We start from the raw sequence: 26,889 nt of genomic DNA on the forward strand, positions 1-26,889 counted from the left end.
GGAGTCCTAACTTTACTACTACTAAATTGAGAAAAATCGTAATTTTAGGACTTTCGGTATTCACAGAAGGCCTTTAGGAGTCCTAAAGTTAGGAGTCTTAACTTTAATACTACTAAATTGGGAAAAATCCTAATTTTAAGACTTTCGGTATTCACAGAAGCCATTTAGGAGTCCTAAAGTTAGGAGTCCTAACTTCTGTGAATACCGAAATGAGTAAATTCATTCTGTGAATACCAAAAGTAGTAAGTGCATTCTGTGAATACCAAAAGTAGTAAGTGCATTCTGTGAATACCAAAAGTAGTAAGTGCAATCTGTGAATACCAAAACAGTAGTAAGTTTAGGATTGAGTCTTAAGTTCATTCTGTGAATCGGGCCCATAGTCTTGGTCGTTTTCACACGAGGCGTCTGGTTGTGATGGTAACATCTGGGAGGGTCATTGTGGAGAAGATTCTTTGGAAAGTTGATGATTAAACTGGAGATCGACAGGTGAGGCGTGGGCTCTTCACATCATAGTTGGCTTACATCTATACATTAATAAATCTATATGGAAGAACCCTTCTTTTACAGTCACTGGAATTACTACAACCTCCCAGACTTATCCCCAAAGGAGCATTTTATTATTTAAGAATTTCTCTGCTTTTACTCCTGGTCACATTATTATTACTGCAGAAGGGGGTGGGGGGATGAGGGGCTGAAGCTCCCTGCAGCTCTCACATCAGCCTCACCTCCGCCCCTTCCCAGAGATCGAAGATCGGGAAGAGCCTCTGTGTGAAGGGGGCCTGCGGGTAGGAGTAGAGAAGCTCCATGGAGTCAGCATTGTACACGGACAGCTGCCCCCCCTCGTAGTCCAGATACATCCCCAGCTTCAGGGGCTTCTCACAAGGGGACAGAAGGGTCCGAGGGGAGGTGATAGCCTTGTACTGACCCTCCGACCTCTCCACACCCCAAACCCCCCCCTCAGGTGACCATATGATCCATCCCTTCCTGTTCACAGACTCTGGTGAGACACCAATATGAAAAAAACCCTCATGCAGCAGCTGCACCTCCCAGTAATGTCTTCCAGAGGTAAATCCCTTGTTCCCCAGCACACAGTAGTGGTGGATGAATCTTTTGGGGGTGACCGGCAGGAGCTGTGCTGTGCCGGTGTCTCTCACACGTCTCTGCCCCTCAGAAAGGAGGAGCCGAGGATGAGCCGTGTCAGGATCCAGAGTCACCATCACTGCAGAGAGACATTCAGAATTAGAGATTTAATGAAATAAATAAAAGCTGTTATTCTGGCTTTCTGCTTTACATATGATTAATTTAAACCACATCTGGAAGGAGCACGCTGTGCTAGACAGCACACAGCACTAGACTGCTCACTACACAAATGCATGCATTTATCTAGAGCACACATTACACCAAACAGTACACAACACTAGATAGACAGGCATTCTACAACATACTACACTGTACCATGCAGCATACTACACTTCATCACACTACCACACATGGAGCATACCACACCACACTACCATACATGAACCAAACTACATTACACCACACTACCTCACATGAGGCATACTATGCAACACTACACAACATATGACCCAAACTACACTACATCATACTACCTAACATGATGCATATTACACTACACCACACAACCCTACATGAGGCAAACTACACTAGCAATTCAATTTCAAAAGCTTTATTCGACAGTATGTCATAAAAGCACGCACACTACATATGTCACAAAACAGAATAAATAGTACATAACCATACGCAAGATAAAAAGTGATTAAATTCCAATGATTACTGTCGATAAAAATCAAGTTAAAATACATATAAGATCCAATAAAAATTATTCATAATAAAGGAACAACATTATTAGCATCATTCATCGTACTAACAAGCAGCGGGTGGCAGTAAAGAACGTGTACGGATAATCCAGGCCCACCTTAAAAATTTGGCTACAGCAACAACTATGCAAGGGGTACAGTCTGACTCTAATATCCTTTAGGCTTCTATGTCCCGCTGGGTGCCCAGGTTTGAGCAAGTGGGTTTCAGCCATTTACGTCGTGGAACAACATAAAGGGCGCAAACAAAGAAAAGGTGGGCTGTTGTCTCAACAATGTCTAAACACTTATGACATTTGTCATCAAGGGGATGCGCCCATTTATAAGTAAAAGCTTTAACTGGAAGTGATCCTACCCTAAACTGAAAAAACTGTTTACGATCTAGTGGGCTCTCGATAATATCCCAATAAGCTTCACAAAAAGCACGTGATTTATAGTTTAGAAAACGGCCAGTTAAGTTAGTGTTCATGCAAGCTTATGGGATGAAGTCAGAGCCGTTTCCCAGTATATGACTTTCAATCAATCGTTTGAGGGGAAGGTTGATGTGTCCGGTTCATCCCATAAAGGGGTTAGAGCTAGCTTTATCAAGAGCTTCCTGAGCTCTTTGAGCCAGTCGATTTTGTGGAAACGATCTACCGAGTTCACATCCTTCAGGGCCTGGATATAGTGTGTGAGTTCAGGGGTGGTGCAGATTCGCCTCCAGTACAAAAGTGGGTGTAACCTCGCTATGTCTACAACATTTTTCCCACCTAAGTCAAGCAAAAGCGGAACGGTCGACGTGCTTTGGGAATCACCGACTAGACTACGCAAAGTTTTATTCTCTGCTTTTGCTAATTGACTCAGGTTGGTTAGACCCCATAGCTTTGATCCATACAGGGTAGCACTTAACACTTTTATGTTGTATATCTCCAAAGTGGCGTGATTGGCTTTGTGAGAGAGGATTTAGGTTTAGACAATCAGGCACCTGCAAGCTGGTGACATTTTAAAGTGGCCATGTCCGTATGACGTTTCCAATGCATGTTACTCTGGAATAGAATACCTAGGTAGGTGAAAGCCTCCACCTAGTCTAGGGGTGTGTTGTTCCGAAAAATTCTACCTTTAAAAGATTTATGCTGATTAAGGGACATGAACTTGGTTTTTGTTGTATTAATATCAAGTTCACGCAGTTGGCAAAAGTCCCCGAAGGCGTTAACAGCCTTCTGTAGCCCACTCGGAGTCCGTGAGATTATCAGCGTGTCGTCCACGAACATCAGAACAGGAACGTGAACCCCAGCTATTACAAGGGCATCCATGGGGGAACTACAAAGATGGTCAACTATTCCGTTAATGTATAATGAAAACATGGTAGGGGCCAAGACACAACACTGCCGAACACCCACTGGCGTAACGAAAATTGAGGGGGCCTCCCTGCAAGGTATGTAGAGGGGCCCCATCCGGGCTCAATTAGGAGCTCTCTGGACAAAATGCAGTGCCAAGGGAGCCCCCTGGAGCTTCGGGCCCCCCGCACTGCGTGGGCTGCAGGGGTCTGTGTTACGCCCCTACAAACACCACACTCGACTGGGAATGTGTCAGTGACCTCACCCTGTGCCCCCCATCTGATTCTTGCAAAGTTGCTCTCATGTAAGCGGACGAGGATGGTCAGTAGCTCCGGAGCCATTCCCAACTCAGCAAGAACTTTCCAAAGTTTGCCGCGAGGGACCAAATCGAAAGCCAATATCAAGTCGACAAAAACTGCGTAAAGTGACCCTTCAGTCAAGACCACGTTCCTCCAATATAGTGTAATAAAATAGAAGACTTGGGGCCAGATGTAGGTAAATCCGATTTACCATTCACCCGACCATTCGAAGGGACGTTTCCCAAAGGGATGTTAGAGTCACCCTGTAGTCAATCGCATTCTTCCATTTCAGTGAGGGCCCCAAACCGGTTCCTCGTACTTATTGTGGGATGGGGTCATCCTCCCAAATAGCATGAGTGCATGCGCACGTTTTGGCCTAGACCTACAAGAACATTTTGTACACCAGAATTTATCATAAAAAAATTCCAGGGTAAGTGGTTTTATCACTGAATCCCTTTGTTGGTGGGGGAGTAGGTTTTCTAATACAATTGTTAGCACTTGTGGACTAGAAAAGTTCATAGCTATACAATCGCCCTCAAATCTCTTCTTGTGATTGCCTAACAATGTCACCATTCTAGCCATTATGATTTCCCTGGCTAGTTGCTGGCTACCCCTTGCAGATATCCTCATGTTGTTGGTCAGCCAGTACATTGCTTTGTCAATTAAAGTGGTGGCTGTTTCCACTTGACCAGGACCCAAAGGAGGAGCATTTGCTAAAACAAGTACTAATCGGAGGGCCTCCGGAATAAATTGAAATGCTGCTCTCTCTAATGAGGGTTTCGAAGTAGCTAAAGGGACAGTCGAGCTTGAAGTAAGGGTAACAAGAGGGGCTCCTTTCTCACGATTTACCATATCGCTGTAGTGTTTGGGGGCAGCTGATTCGAGGGCTAGGACCTTGGTGGTTGAACCCTCAGCATTAAGATGGAAGATTATGTATAGGCTGAGATGGGGGAATGGCCTGCCTCTTAGGAGTGGATGACTGCCCGACAGACTCCAGGGGTACTGATGTTGGTCATACGGAGTGGGCGTTATGCTGCATTATTGGCCCACTATTCTGCTCCAAAGCTATCACCCTACCCTCAATGGAAGTTAACCTGGACATGATAGGAGTCAGAGTAAAATCTAGTTTCTCTTTGAGAATTACCCAGAGTGAACTAGATAAATCCTCCAGTGATGGCTGGATGTTCGCGGATAACTGTCTGGAAAATTTATCTTTGCTTTTGGAATCCGTCCCCTCTTCTGTTGCATAACCTTGCTAGGAGGAACCAGCCAACCGGCCCTTGTACATCGTCTCGTAGGAGGAGTAGGCGAGGGGGAAGAGCTGGATGAGACATCTACATTGAGGTCTAGGGGGAGTACATTTTGGGACTGATCGTGACAACTCGGAGACATGTTGGGTGGTTCAACCAGGTCAATCAAGTCCCGTGGTAGACCTGGGGATGGATTCTCTAGCTGGGAGGTAAGGCCCTCTGGAATGTCATGTACCATGGCGTCAACAATACGGCCTGGGTCCAAAGAGAGCCTCCTCTCAGTTCTTTCAATTTCATCATTGAGCATGCTAGACACTTTCACCAAGTAAGAATCCAGGGTTGCCACCCCCCCCCCCCATCATTGGATTTTGAAACCTAAGTTCTCTTTTTACCCATGATTGCTTAACAATATAGGATTGATGGGAGACAGTACCTTTCCTTGGAGCCAATGTTATGGGGGTGGCCCAGCCCTGCCTCATCCTGCCCCGGACGGCCACAGACGGCCCGTCCTTTGCCAGGGCTTAGCCTGCGCGCGGTGCCGCTCCACCGGGGCTGCGCTCTGTTTAAAGCACCTTCGGGCACGGAAATGGCGGTGGCGTCTTCCGCCACAAGGGAGTCTGGGGGATGTAGTCCCCTCCACACTGCGGCCGCGAGGATGTGAAATTGCGGCGGCGGGAGGGAGACCTTGAGGACCAGCGGCAATGCAAAGTGCTGAGGTAAGAGGTAGATTGCCCCCTCGAGTGTCCTGAGTGCGCTTTAAAATATCTCCCTGCTCCTGCTCCTCACCTGCAGTACATATTGTCATATATTTGCCAGGATCCAATTCCTGCTCACAGGTTCAGGTTCCGGGGGTTAAGTAATCTCTTTCAGGGGGGAGATCTTAGCGCTTCGCCACTCCTTGCTAACACCTTGCAGCGCCTCTCTAGGTGGTTCTAACCTCCGTCCTTCTGACCGGGTGGCCGGGTGTCAGTACAGCACGGTGCGGGGCTCAGCGCTTTTAACATTACACTGCAGTTCGCACAATACCACACATTACCGGCGTCCTCACCCGTCTCCTTGCTCCTGGCTTCGCTCGAAGGACATAGAGAAAAACTGGAACCGAGCGGTAAAGGTCGCGGGCGGGTAGATGTCTCCAGGCAAAGCTCCACAGCTTGCTGCAGAAGTTCTGGGGCAGGCGGCGATTCTTAGGGATACTTTAGGTAGAGTCGGAGCTCAGTGGTCATCGCACAGCCTCAGCTCCTCTCGTGGGCGGGGCTTAGCAAATCACCCGTGACACATGCACATGCTACACTAGCACATATGAAGCATAGTACACTACACTACCATACATGACGCACCCACACTCTGCTACCACATATAAAGCACAGTACGCTACACCACTGTACTACACAAAACCTATACTATACTACACTACACCAAACTACCACACATGATGCAAACAACACTACATCCCACTACCGCAGATGAAGCATACTACACTACACCACACTACCACAGGTAAGGCATACTATACTACATCATACTACCAGACATGAAATATACTACATTGCACTCCACTACAACACATGAACCAAACTACACTAAACCACACACAAAGCATACTGCATCACATGACACACTGCATTAGACAACACAATGTACTAGACAATGCACTGTAGTAGTTAGAAAACTGCACTAAATAGTATTCACTCCTAGGCAATGCACTACCCTGGTGAGTACACTGAATTATATAGTTTACTGTCCTAGACCCCCCATCTTTTGGAACACCTAGGGGAGACTTAAGGGGTTCTGAATATGTAAAAATATTTCAGATCCTCATTCCACAGTGCTCCTAGCACAAAAATTGATTTTGGGAAGTACTTTACTACACTGTGGGAAGTGAAATGTGCAATGACATGGGTCCTAGGGCATTTAAAGTAGTCCTGCAACACAGGGCTGATTTTAAAGTGACCTCAAGTCTCAGCAGTGGACATATGAAAGTACAGGAAGGCTGCTGGCCTCTAAACTGCCATGCCCTATTATGTACTAGGGACTTAAAGGTAGTTTTAATCCCCCCCATATTATGTACTAGTGTCCTATAGGGGTGGTAATGCCAATCATATGGGTACCTGTAGTAATCAAAGATGCATTCTGGTATTCAGAAGAGATAGTTATCAAGATAGATTTTTATTTACAGGAAGATCTCATCCAACTGCCCCATGCATTGCCTCGCACCTTCTCCGTGTTCACATCCCAAGTAAGCTCTACGCATTCTCAATGACATACAAACATTCCAAGAGGAATGTCAGGTACTACACACCTCCTTCCCTAAATAACAAAAAGAAATACAAATTAACAAATAAAAGAAGAAATATTATAAAAACAGTGTTTTCCAAATTCAATAAATACAATTCCAAGGATGGAAAAAAATGTTCTTTACATGTAAATTTAACATAACAAGAAGCAGTTAAATTTGTGTTAATTATTTTACACATTCCCGAAAGTACTTGGGCATTTTTACCTTCCTGCTAGATCTCCTGATTTCAGTATCTTTGTGAGAACTTACTACTCCTTTACTTGTATTTGGCTCAGAATGAGCAACACTCCCTGTTAGGAATGGGGGTCTTTAATTGGCAGAGGTAGCTACCTTTGTCCAAGTACGGACCTGTCTTCCTAGTCAGAGTAAGGGAGTTACACTCCTAAAATAACCCCTGCTCACCCCCTTAGTAATTTGGCACGAACAGTCAGGCTTATCTCAGTGGCAGTGTGCATAGTATTTGCATTTAATCAATAGTAATACAGTGAAAACACTACAAAAGGACACCATACCAGTTTAAAAAACATCCAATACTTTTATATAACCAAAACAGACCAAAACAACAAAAGTCCAACATGCAATACTTGAAAATATGCACTTTGTATTAATAATATTTTTAAAATGCAGTTCCTTGATGTTGGTAGCTCCTTCCGGTGCTACGGCGGCACTAACAACAACAGAATCCAACTGTTCCATCTGACCGTATCAGTCGAGGTGTCGGCAGACTCGTAAACAGTACCTTTTGTGTTGCAGCCGATCACATTTGTGCGGGCCGGTCGTGGCAACCTTCGCAAATACAGTGTGAAGCGGAGAGCTGGGGCATGCGGTGCCCTCAAATCACACGTAGGCAGCGGCTCTGGGATGGTCATCCATCATTGCCGGTGAGACCAGGGCGGCGGTATGGAGTGAAGGCGGTGGTTGTTGCGGTGCTGACAGATTACACTGCAGGCAAGTGCTGGGGTGCGGGAAGCTGGCGTCAGTTGATCTGGACTACGGTGTGGATGGGTAGGTGCGTCGAGTGACTTATGAGCGGTACCCCCACTCCACGATGCAGTCACGGGACTCTAGGTCAGCATGCAGCGATGGAGTTGGTGAGACCAGGGAGGTAAAGTGAAGCACAGCGGAGCATGGAGTGGAGTGTGGAGCAGCGGCTCGGAGGCATAGGGCGGCGGCAGTGAGACTAGGATTGCAGTGCAAGAAGTGGGCGGTGCCCTCTGCGGTACCTTCAAGACATGCAGCCAGCAACGGATCGATTTATTTTCCCCTCTCTGTGGCAACTGAAACCACAGTTCCCGAGGCGCTACCCAGAGGTTGGTGAAGTCTTTGCTGTCCCTGAGAATTTGTGATCAGGAGGAAAGTTTGGTTTCAAGCCCTTGAAGATACTCAATACAAGTATAGAAAGTTCAGTCCAGTCCTTTCACCGCCCAAGGCAGAAGCAGCAACTGCAGCTCAACCCAGCAAGGCAACAACACAGCAAAGAGGCAGTAATCTGCCTAGCAGTTCTTCCAGCTCTTCTTCGATGCAGATTCCTTGATTCCAGCGAGTTCTAAAGTTCTGGGGTTTGGGTCACAATATTTATACTCAATTTCTCTTTGTTCTCTCAGTCAGAGAGCCTCTGTGCTCAGTCCAAACGAGCTCTGTCCTCTCTGGCCCAACTTCCCAGCAGGAGGTGGAAACAGCATTGTGTAAGGCAGACCATGCCCATTTAGGTGCAAAGAAATCTCCTCCCACTACTCTAAATGCAGCCCATATCTATTCACCCCAGCCCTGACTTATCTAGGAAAGGCAGGACACACCTCAACCACCCCCAGTGGATGTCTACAGTAAATGTACACCCCCAGCCTTTGTCACTCCAAAGCCAGACAGTCAATCCACACAACAGAGGCACACAGGATGGCTTAGCAAGAAAATACCAACTTTCTAAAAGTGGTATTTTCAAACAGAGGATATGAAAATCATCTTTACTAAAAGATGTATTTTTACATTCCGAGTCCAGGGATACTAAACAAAATTTCCCTATATGATCCCAATGGGAAGTTATGCTTATAAGATGTTATAATGTTGTATGCTTTTTAGATTCCGATTGAGTTTACCCGATTCATTCCCTTATATAGGTACAATTCACATTGCCCTTATATAGGCATAGAAATCAAGCCATTATTCAGGCATAGACCATGCAACCCAAATACAGGCATGGCTACTTCCATCCATTCACTAAACATCACAACGATTTCTTTGAAAACCAGACTCTTAAGCAGAAGGGACTTCCCCTAGCCTGGATATTGATTTCTCTAAGACCTCATTTATTATGCATGAACAACTATTCCTTAGGGGCTCATCCATGACGCTCATAGGCCCGACTTTACGTCAAAGCAGGCATTCCTAAACACCTTCAAGGTATAAATATACCTTCACTTGCTATGGCAAAGCACGGTGTGGTTCGGTGCAGTTCGACTACCTACATGCCTGACGCAGCTCGCTACAGCAAGTGCCGAAGGAAGCAGACTCTCCAGTTGAAGCAATGACAAGAAGCTGTCCTCCTCTGCTGAGAAATCCAGCACCAGTGTTTCTGACTCCCCTTGCGGGGTGTTGGAAAATCGAGTCCGAGACAGAGATACCAAACCTACTTCATTCTAAGGTATGGAGCTGCTTGGAACCTAGAGAAACCTTTGGCAGTTCTTGGCAAAACTTAACCTATGCTAAAGACCATACTTACTTCTTCCCTCGTACTAGACTTAGGTAAGGTACATTATGGTAGGCGTATTTTAGAAGCACCAGTTGAGTATTTTAGCCTGAGTTATTTATGTATGTATTTTTATATGGCTTAGAAACCATACAATGCTACTACAGTACTATTTTATATTACTGTTCACACTGTACACATTATACTTTGCACTCTGCCTCACGATTGTAGCAGTTCACCTCTCTTGCATGAGAAAGAAGACTGTTCAATAAACCCTTTTTATTGAAACGCCCATCTCTCTATTTCTGTGCACCCTCTGTAGGAACTAAGCATGTACGATTGACTGAGTAAAATAGTTATCTATTGTTTTCATGACTCTAAAGATATTTGTTCAAGTCCTAGGGAAACAAAGTTGTAATGTTTATGCGGTTGTCAGAAACTAGTCCCTTCTTGTGTATTCGAGAAAGTTTCTAGTGACTCTGAGCTAGCTGGCACTCACTATTAATTCTAGTATATTCGATAGAGACCTACTGACCTAAGTCCTACGTCATATCTATAGGATATATTATTCCAATGCGCAGAGCCTATTGGGAATATAGGAACTACACTACATGGCGCCCAACGTTTGGTAAGGCACTAATTTAGCGCTAGATACTAAAGTAACCAAGTTGTGCTTTTCTCAGAGACCCATTTTTCCCGTAAATACACAAATAGACATATGGAGAGGGTAAAGGGATAATACCCGCCATAGCTATTTAGGACAAAAATCCTATGTATTAGCTTTTTGGTTTATTCAACATCGAAGGATACAGTGTTCCAAAATACTGTGCACCTTATCTTTGTTTTCTTGGAACTTGCTCTGTAAACTTTCAGTCAACAAAATGCCAGATAGTGACAACAACAGGGCAACAGGCCATGATGCCGTACAAGCTCTAGACTATACAGGTTTCCAAGAAACCGACGAGGATGGTATATATGCATACCTCTAAATTTAAGGAAAGCCATCACTATATAACTTATAAAAAATGGCCTATCAGCAAGAGGTGGTAGGATAGTTTTTGGGATAGAGGCACATGAATATCACCAGACAGAGGTATTCTATTCATGGACAGTCTTCCCTGAAGAAAATCCAGTAACACAATTGTTTCACTTGAACAAAGAAGATGAACCACCAACGAAATACATTCCTTTCGAGGATATTGAGATTCCACTCACATACCAAGAGCATGTGCTCTGGTTTAAAAACTCCCTAAAACATATAAATCACATTACCAGGCTCGGTTCACTAGGTAGACCAGGAGCAACATGGCAGGTTTTAGCCAGCTATACACCACATCCTGACATTAATGAAATGTCAGATGTAGAATTAATAACTCAAATGAAAGAGCTAATCAAAATCTATAGACAATTTGTTCAATATGTCGTGCGGACTCTCACAGTCCAAACTTCAATAATGATTCCACAACATCCCCCTCACCAGGGGAATACACTAAAACATACACCACAGACTTTACCGTCCGTCATTGGTAAACTACCCACAAAAGGGAGCGAATTCCATTCTGGATAGCTCAAAAAATTACTCAGATCGAAGCAGTATTTTCAAATACTACCCTTCATGAGAAACACAGAATTCTAACAATCTGTTTACCAATGGGGATCGCACCACATCTGGAGGACTGCGACACTTGGGGCACAGTCTTTGCTGCAATGTACACTAAAACACATGGTGTTCTGTCTTTGGCGGTAACACCAGACGTCCTGAAACAGATTCAAAATTAATACGGGGCAGAGCCTGCTTTAAATTTAGGTATGAAAGTACTGAAAGAGTTCAAACGGGTGTTGACAATATTAAAGGTGAAGCAGCATCTGTGACGATCCACCAGAAATTAAGGGAATTCAATATAACTGAGCAACCACAAGAACTAGCCAGAATAATTGAAAAATCCTATGAAGAATTAAGCAGAGACAGTCTGGGAGGGAAACCACTGAAACCCCAACTGTCTGAAAGTCCTGAGAAGTTCTTTACTAAAAACACTCCTACTCCTTCTAAAAAGAAGTGGGAAAATAGCAAACAAACTTCTAAGGAGAAGCGTTCTCAATTCCGAGGTAGGTCTCCTCAAAAGGAGCCCTCTGAAAGGAGGTACAAACTCAGGAATAGGGATAATTTAGGAAAACCTGTTAGATAGCAAGATATTGATACACGTTCCTTTCGTACCTTTCAGACTTCGTCACAGAAATTTGAAAGAAGAGGACGGTCAGAAAACAAGGAAGAATGCGTGCTGTCCAAGGAGGATCAACACGTTCAGAAAAACAAGAAACCTCAATTCACCAAAAAGAAGGTAGCAGGTCTAAAAATCAGACATGCCGAGGATCTTGAGTACACAAATCAAGAACGGGGAATGTTGGACAGCGCAGCAGAAGCCACCATAGCTCGCAAGAACCTGAGGATCATCTAAAGACAGTGGACTTGAATTAATACATTCAAGTTGAAACTGCAGATACCAGGGTTAGTTCTCCACATAAGTTATTTGAAGTAACACTCCGGATGGAGGAAGACATACCAAGAAAAGTGAGCGCACTCTTTTGAGAGCGACTTTCTAAGGGTTATGACATTCATCTAGCTGAACAAGACTGGCCACCACATTTTGTCAGGGAGTGCCCACATGGTGAGGACATCATTATGCCAGCCTTCTCCAACCACATTCCAATTCATTTAAAATATACTTATGCCAGGAAATGGGCAGTTGCCCAAGCTTCCGCTTTATACAAAAATCATGTAGGATGGGATGAGAACTCACCTCACCACAAAATACAGTTAAAAAATCAACCAACTGCACAAAGGCAGTATCCAGTTAAGAAAGAAGCTTAACAACAGGTCAGGGAGATCTTAGATCAACTTGAACACCAAGAGGTGATTGAAACATGCACCTCGTCTACGAACAATCCTTTGTTTCCTGTCTCCAAACCAGACAATACATATCGTCTAGTATTGGATTACAGACATCTAAATTCTTGTTGCAAAACTTTTGCAGTACAAAATGCACACAGTGCAGCATTAATGAATAACATTGTGCGTAAAAAATATAAAAACCACATTAGATGTTTCTAACGGTTTCTTCTGTCAAAACATTGCATCAGAAAGTAGGTATTTGACCGCTTTCTCATTCATGGGGACACAGCTTCACTTCTGTTGTCTCCCTCAGGTATTCAAATATAGTCCAGGGTTATTCTCAGCAAGGGTAACAGAGTTACTTCAAACTTATGATGACGAAGCATTGTTATATGTCGATGACATCTATCTGGCAGACGATGACTTGGAAAGGCACTTGAACAGGGTGAACATCATCATACTGGGGTTCGCCTCTGAAGGGTATAAATTCAATTTTAAGAAATCAAGAATTGCCACCTCAATGTCCTTTTCCTAGGATACGAGTTATCAAGTGAAGGCAAAAGACTGGCAGCCAACTTTTTATGAAAGTGTGTGCTGCTCCAACCTCCAAAATGCTGAAAAACTTAGTTGATTCTAGGTTTTCTGAACTTAGGAAGAACTTACATTCTAAACTACACAGAAAGGGTTAAACCTCTCAATGAATTAATAAAACCTGATTTTAAAACAGTAAATTGGACACAAAAACACACTGAAATTTTGCATTCATTGCAAACAGATATGTTAGCAACTAAATACTTACAGACACACGTTAACGTACGCAACTTAGTGAGCCAAATCATTCCAGGACAATACAGATTCACGTACTTAACTTTTAACGAAGGGGAAAAAGTACCAATAGCTTACAAATCACATTTTTGCACACAAGCAGAATTGAAATTCACTTCTACAGAAAATATTTTTACAGCTGTTCAAACTGCGGTAGCAAAAGAGAGGGTCCTGGTACAGGAAAAACGAATTATGGTCGTTACACCTGTACCTGCCTTAGAAGCAGTGACAAAAGCAAGCATTCCTAATGCCCAAGCTTTACATTCGAGATGGATACAATGGGTTAATTCTCTAACTGCAACAGAAGTTGAATACGTTTTTGATCCTTATTTAAAAACACAAGCATTTCTACAATATGAACAAGAATGTCCTTTGCCTACTGACATTCTGCCTCTAGAGCAGTATGAATGTATAATTTATACTGACAGATCAGCTCAACCCACTACGGTGGACAAACAAGCCTATAGTGCGGCGTGCCCGATCGTTAAAGGTCGTTGGCGCGATGGCAAATTCCGACCAATGGTCTCTAAAACACAATCTCTAGGAGATTGTACAGCTCAGCGAGCTGAACTACAAGCATTCAAGATGGCGCTTGAGAATACGGACTGCGAATTCCCCACACTCACAGTGTGCGATTCGTATTATTGTGTTCAATCTTACAATGAATACTTGCAGAATTGGATTCAAAACGCTTTCAAAGATGCAAAAGGTGGCACAATCAAGCATAAACTGCTTTGGGAACAAGTAGTTCAGATACAACAAGAACTACAAAACACTCATGTGATACATACGCTGAGTCATCAGTGTGATGGCTTCCACGTTGAAGGGAATTCATTGGCTGATGAAGCCGCGAAGGCAGATGTGCAGACAGCTTCCGTAGCTTCAATCACTCGTTCAAAAACTAAAATAGACGGCGAAATAATGCTAGCGAAAAGCAAAGGCAGCAGTGCAGCATTACCTAATAAGTTTCCACTCAAATACTCATATATAATTGATGCAAACTCTGTTCCTTTTGCTCGAATCCCTGGAGTGGGGGATAGAGTAATTCCAAACAGGAAAGGTAGAGTAGCTTTGATATACAAAGCACATCTGGGAGAGGGTCTGATACATCAAGGGATCTCTAAAACGATATTAGAGTTAAAAGAGATGAACTGGTGGCCAGGAATGAATGCACACATTGACATATTTGTAGTTAACTGCAAAGACTGCAATGGAGATCGCAGCACAGAACGCCGCCAGACACCTAACTTTAGCAGTCCAGCCCAGTACAGACACCATTGTTGAACAGCATTAGACTTTCTACACGCAGACGTCCCTGTGGACGAATGCAATCCCACAAATATTAAGACAAGGCTCATTTGCATGTGGCCTTAGTGCTCGGCTGATGCTCGAACTGTTATAAAAGATTTACGAGACTTCATCGGCACATAAGCAGTCGGCACGCTACATTCTGACCAGGGTCCTACGTTTAGCTCTAGAGCTTACAAGGGGGCTATGGCCAATTTGGGCGTTGCATTGTGGTACTCTAGTCCATTCCATCCTGAGGGAAATTCGGTAGTGGAGAGAAGAAACTGGGACATAAAGCAATCTATAACAGCTAGGGTATTAGGCTCGGGTGACGGGTGGGGTCAAACATCTAATAAGTGTCCAACGTAGTCTTAACAATCTGCCAAGAAGTTCTCTAGGGGGTATCACTCCATATGAAGTCCTTTTTGGAACAAGAATGTTAGTAGTGGACCTCGACTGGTAGACCAAAAACCTTTTGATATCATAGATCGTTTGGCTGTTTTACAGGATTTAAATCAAATAAGACTGAAACAAAATAACGTGTTCCTGAAGCCAACCACTACTAAAGAGAAACTGGCAGTCCCAGCAAGGCCTGTCTGGATCCCAAAGCTTGGTGATCTAGTCAGAGAAAAGATCACAGACAAGAAGGAATTTGGGCCTCCTTACAGTCAACCAGTACCTGTCCTAGTAATCCCTGGATCAAGAACAGTATTACTGCCGCCCCTTGCTGGTAAAAAGGAGAACAGGTTTGTGTCAATCGACCTGGTCAAACCACATCATGTGGCCGATAATAAGCAGTAGGCCAAGTGGACTCTTCCAATGGAGCAGACGTCCAGCCTCGTCTACAATCCAAGAGGTTCAAACCGAGAGACTCATCACCTTTGAGGAATCTGCAGTGCAAAATGAAGGACTATGCAACAAAGCAATGGAACTTGTACCTCTTGAAACCCAAATACCAGTTTGTCAAGAAACTCCTGTCTACAATGAAGTAGCATCTGTCTACACAAATATGACAAGTGATCCTGAGGTTCCAGCGATTTCAACGAATCCTGATGCAATCCCGACAATTGACAGAACTGCCTCTGGCTATTGCATTAACTTTGATACGTTTTCCAAGGATACCTGCGAGCCTGAAATGACGCCAATAAATAGAACTTTGAAAGAACAAGCATCGGACCTTTTTCATCACCTGGAAAATACTTATCTGGTTCAACCATGGAGTGAACTATGGATTGTGTTGGGTGTATTTTTCTTCTACTTTGGTTGACTCTGGTAACAACTTTGAGAATGCTGATAAATGGAAGATATGTCAAAATGGACACAGCAAGTAAGAACATCAACTTACTCCTCAAGCCACACAAATCATCCCGTCGTGAAAAAAGAGACTTGTCAGCAGTGAATGTCACAGCCGTTTCTATACCAGGTGGAATAGCTTGGGACAAAACAGATTATGACATTTCTCGCCCGGCGGAGCTGTTGAAGATTCCACACTTATTTAAGATTTCATTAAGTGACTTTGTTTTATCTAGTACCTTTTTTGATGATTGGGACTTCGGGACTGTTAATAATATGATGTCAGACTTAGAAATGTCTGCAGTATTTACAAATCATGAATATTTATAAGGTTCATCAGACTATGAACAAATGTATTTTTATAACTATTATGGTCATCATTTCTTGCACAGATCAACAATGCCTAGAAATGTATTAATGTATAACCAATGGAAACATTGTCCTACGCCACAAAAGGGTAGCTCAAAAACATTTACTATGAAATTTCCGTACTTTTCAGGGTTCAATGTACCAAATTCAGAAATGTTCTAAAAATATAAACAAAACAGGAATGAAAAGTATGTTGACAAACACCAAACAGATTTATTCTGCAGCCCTTTACGCCCAAGTGTCTAAACTAGGTTTCGACTTTTGGAAAGACAACATTGAGACGAAAACTGTCTGGGGTACAAAAGATTGGGAGGTACAGGATATAGAAGCTATATTTAGAGCTTGTATCATCCCTGAACAAATTATGCTTTCGAATGACACTGTCCAACAGACGTCTTGCCTTGGGTTAGTCAAGATCAAAGACATGAACAATCCGTCTACACCTACACATACACCTGATAGCAGTAACACTTCAGAGTAGGAGGTCGACATGCATACTATGTTGCTTCACAACGGAACAGTTCCAGATTGGAATAAATGGTTAATCTGGCCCACAGACACAAACAACTGTCGAGATAGATTTCTGAACAAAACCCAGGGTTCACATTGAATAGGCCAGACCCAAGATATGTTCAAAGACAGCATCCTGGAATAGTAACAACATACAGTGTAGGGAAGCTTTGCCTTGATTGGCTAGAAATATCTACACTTAAGAATGTAAAGCAACACTTATCTTTACTTAAAGATGGCGCTGATCTTAGGGAATTCTTGCTAGGACCAATAACACCGCGTCATAAACGATTTATATAATCGGTATCTATGCTGCTTATAATGAAGCATGGAAGATTACACAAGCAGAGACTGCAGAAAGAATACAAGAAATTGATCATATTCATTTTAGAGAAAACTCTCTTTGTGGTTGACAATGGGTTAATGACTCTGTCGTCCAGAACTTATTAATTGGACAGCATAATGTCTTCTGCCATAGACATCATGGAACAGGACTTGGTCATGTTGCAACATGGTCAGTCGCAATTTCGTTCTATCATGCTATTAGGCTGGGCATTGCAAAACCTTGGTTCAGGCTATGTGCCTTGGCATTTAATCAATACCACATCTAAGCATGAGCGGATTTTGCGGATTGGCAATCCGCGAATTTGCGGATTTGCAAACTCGCAATCCGCAAAATCCGCGAATTCCCGCGAATTTGCGGATTTTTTTTTTTTTTGTGTTCGCCCGTGTTTCTGCCAGTTCGCGAGGGTTTTTACAATTTCGCAATTTGCGAACTTACCTGTCGGGTCGCAAGTTTTGCGAACTTGTTGTTTCTACGTGTCCAACCTGTTTGGGACACTCTTCTTCATCACTGCCACTCTCTGTCACCACTGCCACTCTCTGACTACTCATGCCACCCTCTGGCCCACCCATGCCACCCTCTGTTTCATCACCACACCCTCTGGTTGTCCAGTGTACATTATTTTTGGCAAAGCAAAGCACACCTTCCCTGCCTCAAGTGACCTGAATTAATTTGGGGCTGATTAATGTGTCACAGAATATTTTTTTAGCTGGCACCTGCTTCCTTAGTGCGCCCTGATTAGTGATCTTTTGCACTTGCTAAGTGCTTTCATTGTTGCAAAATTAGTTACAACACCTGCCCTGCCCCAACTGACAATAATGAATTAGGGGCTGATTAATGGATTTTAACTTCCAGCCTGGCTCCTGCTTGTCTCCCTTAGCTGTAATTCAGGACCTTTGTGGCATATGTGTAACTATTCTGAGGTTCAGAGCAGGGTCACATAATAGTTGCAACTGGCAACTGAACTCTGGAGGGGCCCCTCAGGAAGCACTACAGGAAATGGCTACTAATGATGAGCCTGAACTTTTGAACCTGGTAAGTAGTTACTTTCAGTTTTGCTAAAATCGTATTTCTGCAATTTCGCACTTATTCGCGGGGCGCGAACTCACGCGAACAGTGCGAGCAGTGCGAGCAAAATCCGCTGCTCGCGGATTTGCGGATTTTTCAGGAAATTCGCAAATCTCGCGGATTGCGGATTTCCCGAAAATCCGCAAAATCCGCGAGCGGAACGGATTTTCCGCCCATGCCTAACCACATCACTGTTCTCAGAATTCAATCTCACTGATAAACAGATCAAACTGGCACAGAGGGGTGCAGACTATATGGTGCTGAGCATTGAAAAACTGGAAGGATTACCATTTACAGCCGCTGAAAAGCCAGCTACTGAATGGATTATACATGGAACAATCACTCTGCCTGTTACAATATTCCATTTTTAATATTGTCTAAAACACATACCAGCAGGCACATATGAAAAGTTGGGTCTAGAATACATCAAGACATCCTGGGAATTACCGTACACACATAGATGTTGGATTGGGGGACGTGAAGTGTTTCTTAGCGGGAAAACCTGTGAAAACGCATTAAGCGATTCTCTACTTTTCAAGGTATAAACTTACACGGGGCCTGCGATGGTTCCTCTTACAATTTATCCTGCCCCTTGCAAGGTTCACTAGCTGCGGTGATTGATCCAATTTTTGGACAAATTTTGAATGGGAGTTACCTTATGTTGAATGATCACAGCTGCTGTGGCATGTTGCCAGGTATACCATATCTAGTAATTGTGTCAGCCAGGGTCACTTGCTGTATGCAAATATTGTTTCCAAAAACCAAGACAGACAGGGAGTCGCCTTTATGGCCTTCACTGAACATCTCTTCTATACGAATTGATACTTTAAGCATAATGAAAGCCATTCTTTCGCAAAAAACTGTGCCACTGACCTCGGCCAAAGAGAAACCTGTGATCTGCAAGTCGCAAGGACTTCTGCAGAGATACATGCCCTCTTAACTACAAACTGCCCTATATACTTCTCAGAAATGTTAAGTTGTATCTTAAACATGTCTGATACAAGCGGTATTGTACATGTATTTAAGACCGTATTTTCTGGACTGTTAGCACCTTTTGAAGCAGTCCTAGGAATATTTCCAAACTTCCTGCTCTCTGTGTTTGGCGGATTGCCTCTCAATTTGGTACTCACTGCAGGGATACTATTTTTGCTACTACTGCAGCGATATGGCAAGTCAAATCACCATCAACACCTAGTTCTCCATGGAGACAACTCTACTGGCGATGAAGTGTCGTGAGCGCATCGTCCAAATTCTAGGACTACCTCGTCTATGAGAATTAAATACCACATGGTTTCTGTCATTCAGACCAATTTGGCAAGATTGCATCTTACCTGTTCTACGCAGTCTGCTATGTGGAGAAGAATGCGTGTTAGACTTGTGTCTCACACTCCCATCAGTCATGTCAACGGATGTTGATACTTTGCTTGAACTAGTAATGACCCATGCACTGTGTTGACCCCAGTGGCTACCGATTCTGATGACGGCATTCATTTGAGATCTCACAGACGCAAAATGCTACTGCTGAGGTACGAGAAGAAACAGGCTCGCAGGTACCATCTGATACGAACATTGCTAATGCGACCAATGCTGATGGTGATGCTTCACATCTATGTGTGGTTAATCTTCTAAAGGAGGTAATCCAACTTTCACCTACAATGGTAGACACATTTTTTACAGACTTGGAAGATTTGATGTTTTCTCCAAACCATAACACTGACCTTTGATTTGGCTCACAGTGTTCTGAGAGACTTTTGATTATTTATTCTTTTCTCCAAATTTCTGCTTCTCAATTTTGGCACAAAGTAATTTGCCTAAAGTACAACTATTCATAGAGAACAAGAATTCTTTGAAAAACTTCCAGAAAAAATATTTGACCTTGTCCACATATAAACAGTTTATGTAATAATCCATGAGATGGTTTCGGCACCTTTTTCTTCTGCATTTACAAGCCCTTTTATAAATGTATTTTTCATGATTCATTCAGATAGCAGTTGCAAATATCAACTATATGCTTAGAATGGAACATTGCTTTAAATGCGTACAGCACCAATGCTGTTTTTTGTACAACCAGTACAAATGCATTTCTATGTATTTCGGGTGGGTTTTAAACATTTGTTGTATAGATGTATTTTAGATATGTTTTAACATGTTTAGGACTTAGTATTTAGTAGAAGTCGTACATAAGAAAGTGCAGTGGGTGTTGTATGGCGTTTTAGATTCCGATTGAATTTACCCGATTCATGCCCTTTTATAGGTACAATTCATGTTGCCCTTATATAGGCATAGAAATCAAGCCCTTATTTAGGCATAGCCAATGCTACCTAAATACAGGCATGGCTACTTCCATCCGTTCACCTAACGTCACAACGATTTCTTGGAAAACCAGACTCTTAAACAGAAGGGACTTCCCCCAGCCTGGATATTGATTTCTCCAAGAACTCATTTATTATGCATGAACAACTATTCCTTAGGGGTTCATCCATGACGTTCATATGCCTAACTTTACGTCAAAGCTAGCATTCCTAAACACCTTCAAGGTATAAATATACCTTCACTTGCTAAGGCCAAGCACTGTGTAGTTCGATGCAGTTCGACTACCTACTTGCCCGACGCAGCTCCCTACAGCAAGTGCTGAAGGAAGCCGACTCTCCAATTGACGCAATGACAAGAAGCTGTCCTCCTCTGCCGAGAAATCCAGCTCCAGTATTTCTGACTCCCCTTGCTGGGTGTTGTGAAATTAATTCCGAGACAGAGATACCAAACCTCCTTTATTCTAATGTATTGAGCGGATTAGAACCTAGAGAAACCTTTGGCAGTTCTTGCAAAACTAAATCTATGCTAAAGACCATACTTACTTCTTCCCTCATACTAGACTTAGGTTAGTTACATTGGGGTAGGCATATTTTAGAAGCACCAGTATTTTAGCCTGTGTTATTTATGTATGTATTTTTATATGGCTTAGAAACCATACAATGCTACTACAGTACTATTTTATATTACTGTTCACACTGTAAGCATTATACTTTGCATTCTGCCTCACGATTGTAGCAGTTCACCTCTCTTGCATGAGAAAAAAGATTGTTCAATAAACCCTCTTTATTGAAACACCCGTGGAGTTCTGGACTTTTTTGGTTCCGTCCAGAGGTGTCAGGGATAACACCCGAAGACCCCGGAGTTCTACCTGTCTCGGTGCACAAATAAACAGAAACACGGGCTTCTCGATGGTGGCGTCAAAGACCAAAGGTTTATTACTGCAGGGACACAGAAGTCACAGAAACTACACACGGCAGTGTCTAGGAGCCTGTTCGATTTGTACAAGAAGGGTTGCTCCTTATATACTAAATATTGGCCTTCAGGCAAATTCTTCACATGTTAGTACATTCCCAAACCTTTGTGTCCTAAACAATAAATATTTGGCGTTGCACAGGAATCGTCGACAATATCTAATGCCAAAACATTACGAACGAGGGGTTCCCATTATTCCATCACAATTCCATGTCAACTTTTCATTCAAGAGCCGGACCGCCTCATCGTAAATTTCGTTACCTCCCCCTAATAAAGGCCCAGAAGGGAAGGAGCAGAGCCAGGTGCAGAAGATAGAAAAGCAGGATAAGAGATGTTTGTGGGTCGTAAATGGGCAAGGCTACCAGCTTCGGCCGCCTAATCATGATCAGGCCAATGAACACGAGAACCAGTATAGCAGGACTGGCCTCAGGCAGAGGAGGCAGCCTTTGTCGAGTCATGCAGCCACAGCGTGTTCTGTTCTAAGGTGCACGTGTCACTAGAGAGGTGAATCTCCGGCTAAGCCTATGTGTCCTTAATCGAAATGGAGTAATCAGAGGTCATTGCGTGTCCATTGTCTATGTGAGGGCAAGAAACACAAAATGGCTGCCATGATCTAAGATGGATGCCGTGGGTAGATCAGAAATGTGTTTGTAACAGGAGTACTCTTGCTCGTAGCATAGCGAAAACACCAGGATATGCTAAATGGATCATTTGCGGTTCACTGATACCAAAATTATGTATTTACGACAATGTTGAAAACACAGGTTCAAATCGTCACGGAACCTCAGACCCTCCTTTTGCCCTTACATAGGCAATTACTCAGTCTATGTCAGAATCTAGTTCTATGCTCATCAGGTCAGTGACATGCTGTTGTATCATCATCCTTTCTCGCGCCTTTTCTCCAAACGCAGGTGGTTTTCTGAAACAGGTTGCAGCACAGAGACTGCACAAAGCAGGACCACATTGAATAATCAGGCAACACGAGAACAGGAATACTAAGATGACACCAATGACCATCAGAACCTTCCATCCCCACGCTGATATCAGAGTCCAAAACCACTCCATGGAGGACCAGTTTCCCTTGTCTACGTGTATAGGGTCGGAAATCTTGTGTAGCTTAGAGATCGCCTCGTAAACAGTCGGAGCATTATTGGGAATAAAAACACAGCAGCTCGATTGGATCATTCTGCATACCCCACCTCGGTCTGCAAGTATCACATCTAGAACCATACGGTTCTGCAATGTCATGAGTCTATCCGCCTGAAGCTCAGCTGTCAAATTGCTAAGGGCACCAGCAGTTTCGGTAATAGTAGATTCAACTACCCGTGTTAGCTGACGTATGTTTCTACTATTGGCCATAGGCCCCCAGAACGGAAGGAAACCTTTGAAGAAGTCTCCAGCTTCCTGACCAGCGGTATCTTCCTTGCTGAAAACACCTCTTGCTACTCTGATCTTGTGATAATCTGAAGAAGCAGTGTATGTCGGAGGCAACAATCGAGCAATATAACATGAACCTGAAAAGTCAGCAGGCAGCCATGTATACGCTCTGTCTTGACAGATGAAGTAGGTACCCCTAGCAGTGAGGAAGGCAGGGGAAGAGTTAGACGGAAACACGTAAGTCTCAACGCACTCACTCCTCCCTAGCTGAGCTCTCGGATTTCTCCCATTTCCTTGCAAACAGACCTGACCTCGGTGAGGCACGACCCAGATTGGAGTTGAGCTTTTACGCTTGCTTTCTCCCAAACTAAGGAGATACTCTGAAGAGTTCCAACTCAAATATACTCGTAATTCATCTCTAGGGTAAGATGGAGTATTATTGACGTCCTTGATCATGTCAATAATTCCCTGGACTAAAGCTTTGTTGGCAGAATTATATTTAGTGGAACGTGGTGGATGCGGAGGATAGGTTTCAAGGGCATAAGCAAAAATGGTCTGAAGGGCCTGAAATGATCCATTATAGCTAAAAGGCAAAACTAGATAGGGAATGCCTTTATCCATAGTGTGGGGTATCAAGCCACACACCCAGCAGTCTGTAGTGTTAACTACCAGTTGGTGTTGGTGCAAGAGCTGTACGAAAGTGTTATTAATGAATTCTGAGCGTCGAGCTTGCTCATGTTCAGGAAACGAGTGAAAAGAGTGCATAGAAGAAACGGTAGAAGTAGTAGGATCAAGGGGAGGTACTGTAGTTACTGGCATAAAAATCAAATTCACACCAAAGACGATTCCATCCACCAATGTTATTAAAACAATCAAAAATGTAATAGCACATTGCATCAGAAAGCATTTGCTGTGAAGAATTCTGTAAAGTCTATTTCTGCGAACATAAATCACATTTTCTCGTTGCAGCGCAGGAAGCTCCATCTTCTACAATCCGCTCGCGACCACTGATGATGTGTACGTAGATGAAAATGCCTCTATCAGCCCTGGGAGTTCCCAGTACTAACAGAAAGATCGACCTTGTGTCTGACCCCCGCAGATTCAACTAGGCACACAGCCACGACCCTACGGCTACCCAGACGGCAAGGCAATTTAAAACAATAAAACAATAGCAAACTTCCTGGCTGAAGGAAAAAGTGTTAAAATTCAAATATCACAATAGGCAGTTTCCTGCTTTATTTGTCCATATTACGAGACCGTAAATTGTATCTCAGTTTTGCAGGAGCTGTTTGATCTGGAAACAGTGTATTATCAGCAGAGGTTGCAATGTTCAAGTTCGCAGAAGGCAGAGTTTCTTCTGATGCAGAGGGCAATTGTTCAGGAGTCAAAGAAGTAGTTTCAGGAGGAGAGCCAGAGTTTGATGTGTCGGTTATCAGTTCGGCATCGCTGAAAGGAATAAACTTGGGCGTTCGTTCAAACTCAGAGGCACCAATTCCCTTCTTCACCCAGTGATCATAAGGAAGCGGCAGGGGCACACGTTTGACGTGCGTCGTGTGTATCCAGTTCTTGCGGCCGGCCACACGAATAGCAGTTCTCGTCGCCAGCAGCACTTGATAGGGGCCGACAAATCTGGGTTGAAGGTTTTTCGTCCTGGCAAAGTTGCGCACCACAACGTGGTCCCCTGGTTTCAGCTGATGACCTGGACTCTCCGGTGGCTTTGGCAATGCATCGAAAACCTGTTGGTGAATAAGACTCAATTTAGCAGTCAAGTCGAAAAGGTAGTCAATCAACATTGGATATTCCAACTGTCTGAACTCTTTTGGCCTAGGCACCCCCCAAATATTGGCAGGACGACCAAATACGATCTCATAAGGGCTAAGCCCTACTCGAGAATGTACAGTCGCTCTTGTGGATAACAGAGCCAAAGGCAGTGCATCTGGCCAGGGCAAACCCGTGGATGCCTGTATTTTAGCGAGTTTCAGTTTGAGGGTGCCATTGTAACCCTCAACTAAACCAGCAGACTGGGGATGGTTTGCACTGTGAAACTTTTGCTTAATTCCTAAACCGGCACACACACTCTGCATAACTTTCCCTACAAACTCACTTCCGTTATCTGACCATACAATCCGTGGCATTCCGTACCTAGGGAAGTATTCTTTGAGAAGGATTTTGGCAGTTGATAGGGCAGTGTTGTCCTTCAGTAGATATGCTTCGATCCATCTGGAAAAAGCACAAACTACCACCAGGACGTATTTTAGGTTGTTGCAACGATCCATGTGAATGAAGTCTAACTGAATCACTTCAAAGGGGCAAGAAGGAGGAGCGAAGTGACCAGCAGGCGTGGGGACTCCCTTGCCAGGATTATGCATCAGGCATACCATACAATTTTTCACCACTCTCTCTGCACACTTACTAATCCCATCATTCTTCCAGACTGGAGCTAACATCTTACAAATCCATTTAGAGCTGATATGCGCTGCTCCATGTGCCATCGTCACCACTGCAAGCACGTACGCATCAGGCAACATCCAACGTTGTTGTTCCGACAAATCAATCCAACATCCACTCGAGTCCAATTTACCCGTACTCTCTTTCCATGCAAGCTTTTCCTCCTCAGTCGCTTCTTTCTGAATCTCTTTCACACTTTCCACTGTATCCTCACACATTCCAGACTCAGAAATCCATCTGGCAGACGTTTCAACATACATTCTACTCATCATATTTCTAGCTGTCTGTTTAGCGGTCTCATCAGCAAAAGCATTCCCACGACCAACATCATCCGTGATTGCTTTATGAGCACTGCATTTCACAATCGCAACTTCAGTCGGCAAGGTTAGAGATTCCAACAAGTCGTTAACTAGCTGACCATGTTGAATCTTAGTCCCATGGGACGTAATGAAACCTCTTTCTTTCCACAAACGGCCAAAACTATGGGCCACGCCGAATGCGTACTGACTATCTGTGAACACATTCACTCTCTTTCCCTTTGCTAAAACACACGCTTTAGTTAGAGCGATTAATTCTGCAGCTTGGGCAGAATTCTGACTCACTCTTGCAGTCTCCACAATCGTACTCAAAGTCGTTACTGCGTAAGCAGCAGTCACATCACCATTCTCCAATTTAAAACATGACCCATCAACATACAACGTGCCATCTGGATCTGACAACGGAGTGTCTTTTAAATCAATTCGTCCTTTTGTTTCTTCCTCGGTTCTGAAACAGCAATCATGGGGTTCGGAATCACTCGACTCCTGATTAGTCGGCAACAATGTTGCTGGATTCAATACATTGCATCTTTTGATCTGAATATGACTCACTAACAGTGTCAGCTCATAGCCTGATAATCTAGCACTGGTAAGGTGTTGCGTCTTGGTTCGGTCCATGAGTATATCCACGGCATGAGGAACCATAACCATTAGCATGTTGTTCATCACCAAGCCAGCAGATTGTCGAATGGAAGCTGCAGCTGCTGCTGTAGCTCTCAAACAACTAGGCAACGCTCTAGCTACCGGATCTAATGTTGATGAAAAATACGCACAAGGGCGTTGTTTATCACCAAATCTCTGTGTCAGGACACTCACCGCACAACCTTCTCTCTCGTGAACATAGAGCGTGAATGGCTTACTGTAATCAGGTGTACCCAATACAGGAGCTGAACACAATGCATTTCGTAACTCAGAAAAACTCTGCTGACATTCGGCAGACCATGGCACCGGACTCGGAACACCTTTCCCAGTCAAAGCTACCAATGGTTTTGCCAAAAGAGAAAAATTTGGGATCCACTGCCTATAGTACGAGGTAATACCTAAAAAGGCACGTACTTCTCTCTGTGTGCGGGGAACATTCATCTGCGTAATTGCCTTTATTCTCTCTGGGGTCAACTCTCTTCCCTCCTTTGACAAGAGATGACCTAGGTAGGTCACTTCTTGGCAACAATATTGCATTTTTGAAGGTGACACC

At 43.6% G+C, this 26,889-nt stretch overlaps 1 protein-coding gene across 2 annotated transcripts in view; it reads right to left on the minus strand.

The window, feature by feature from the left end:
* Positions 1-710: 710 nt before the first annotated feature.
* LOC147710201 (E3 ubiquitin-protein ligase TRIM39-like) overlaps positions 711-26,889 on the minus strand; it is a 488,982-nt gene continuing 462,803 nt past the window's right edge. For both annotated transcript variants that reach the window (XM_086919949.1, XM_086919948.1), the window contains one exon: positions 711-1,219. In XM_086919949.1, the coding sequence (XP_086776075.1) occupies positions 711-1,219 (509 nt within the window). The remainder of the gene's footprint in view (positions 1,220-26,889) is intronic.

The sequence above is a fragment of the Lissotriton vulgaris genome, chromosome 5, assembly GCF_964263255.1.
Source record: "Lissotriton vulgaris chromosome 5, aLisVul1.2, whole genome shotgun sequence".
Classification (NCBI taxonomy): Eukaryota; Metazoa; Chordata; class Amphibia; order Caudata; family Salamandridae; genus Lissotriton; species Lissotriton vulgaris.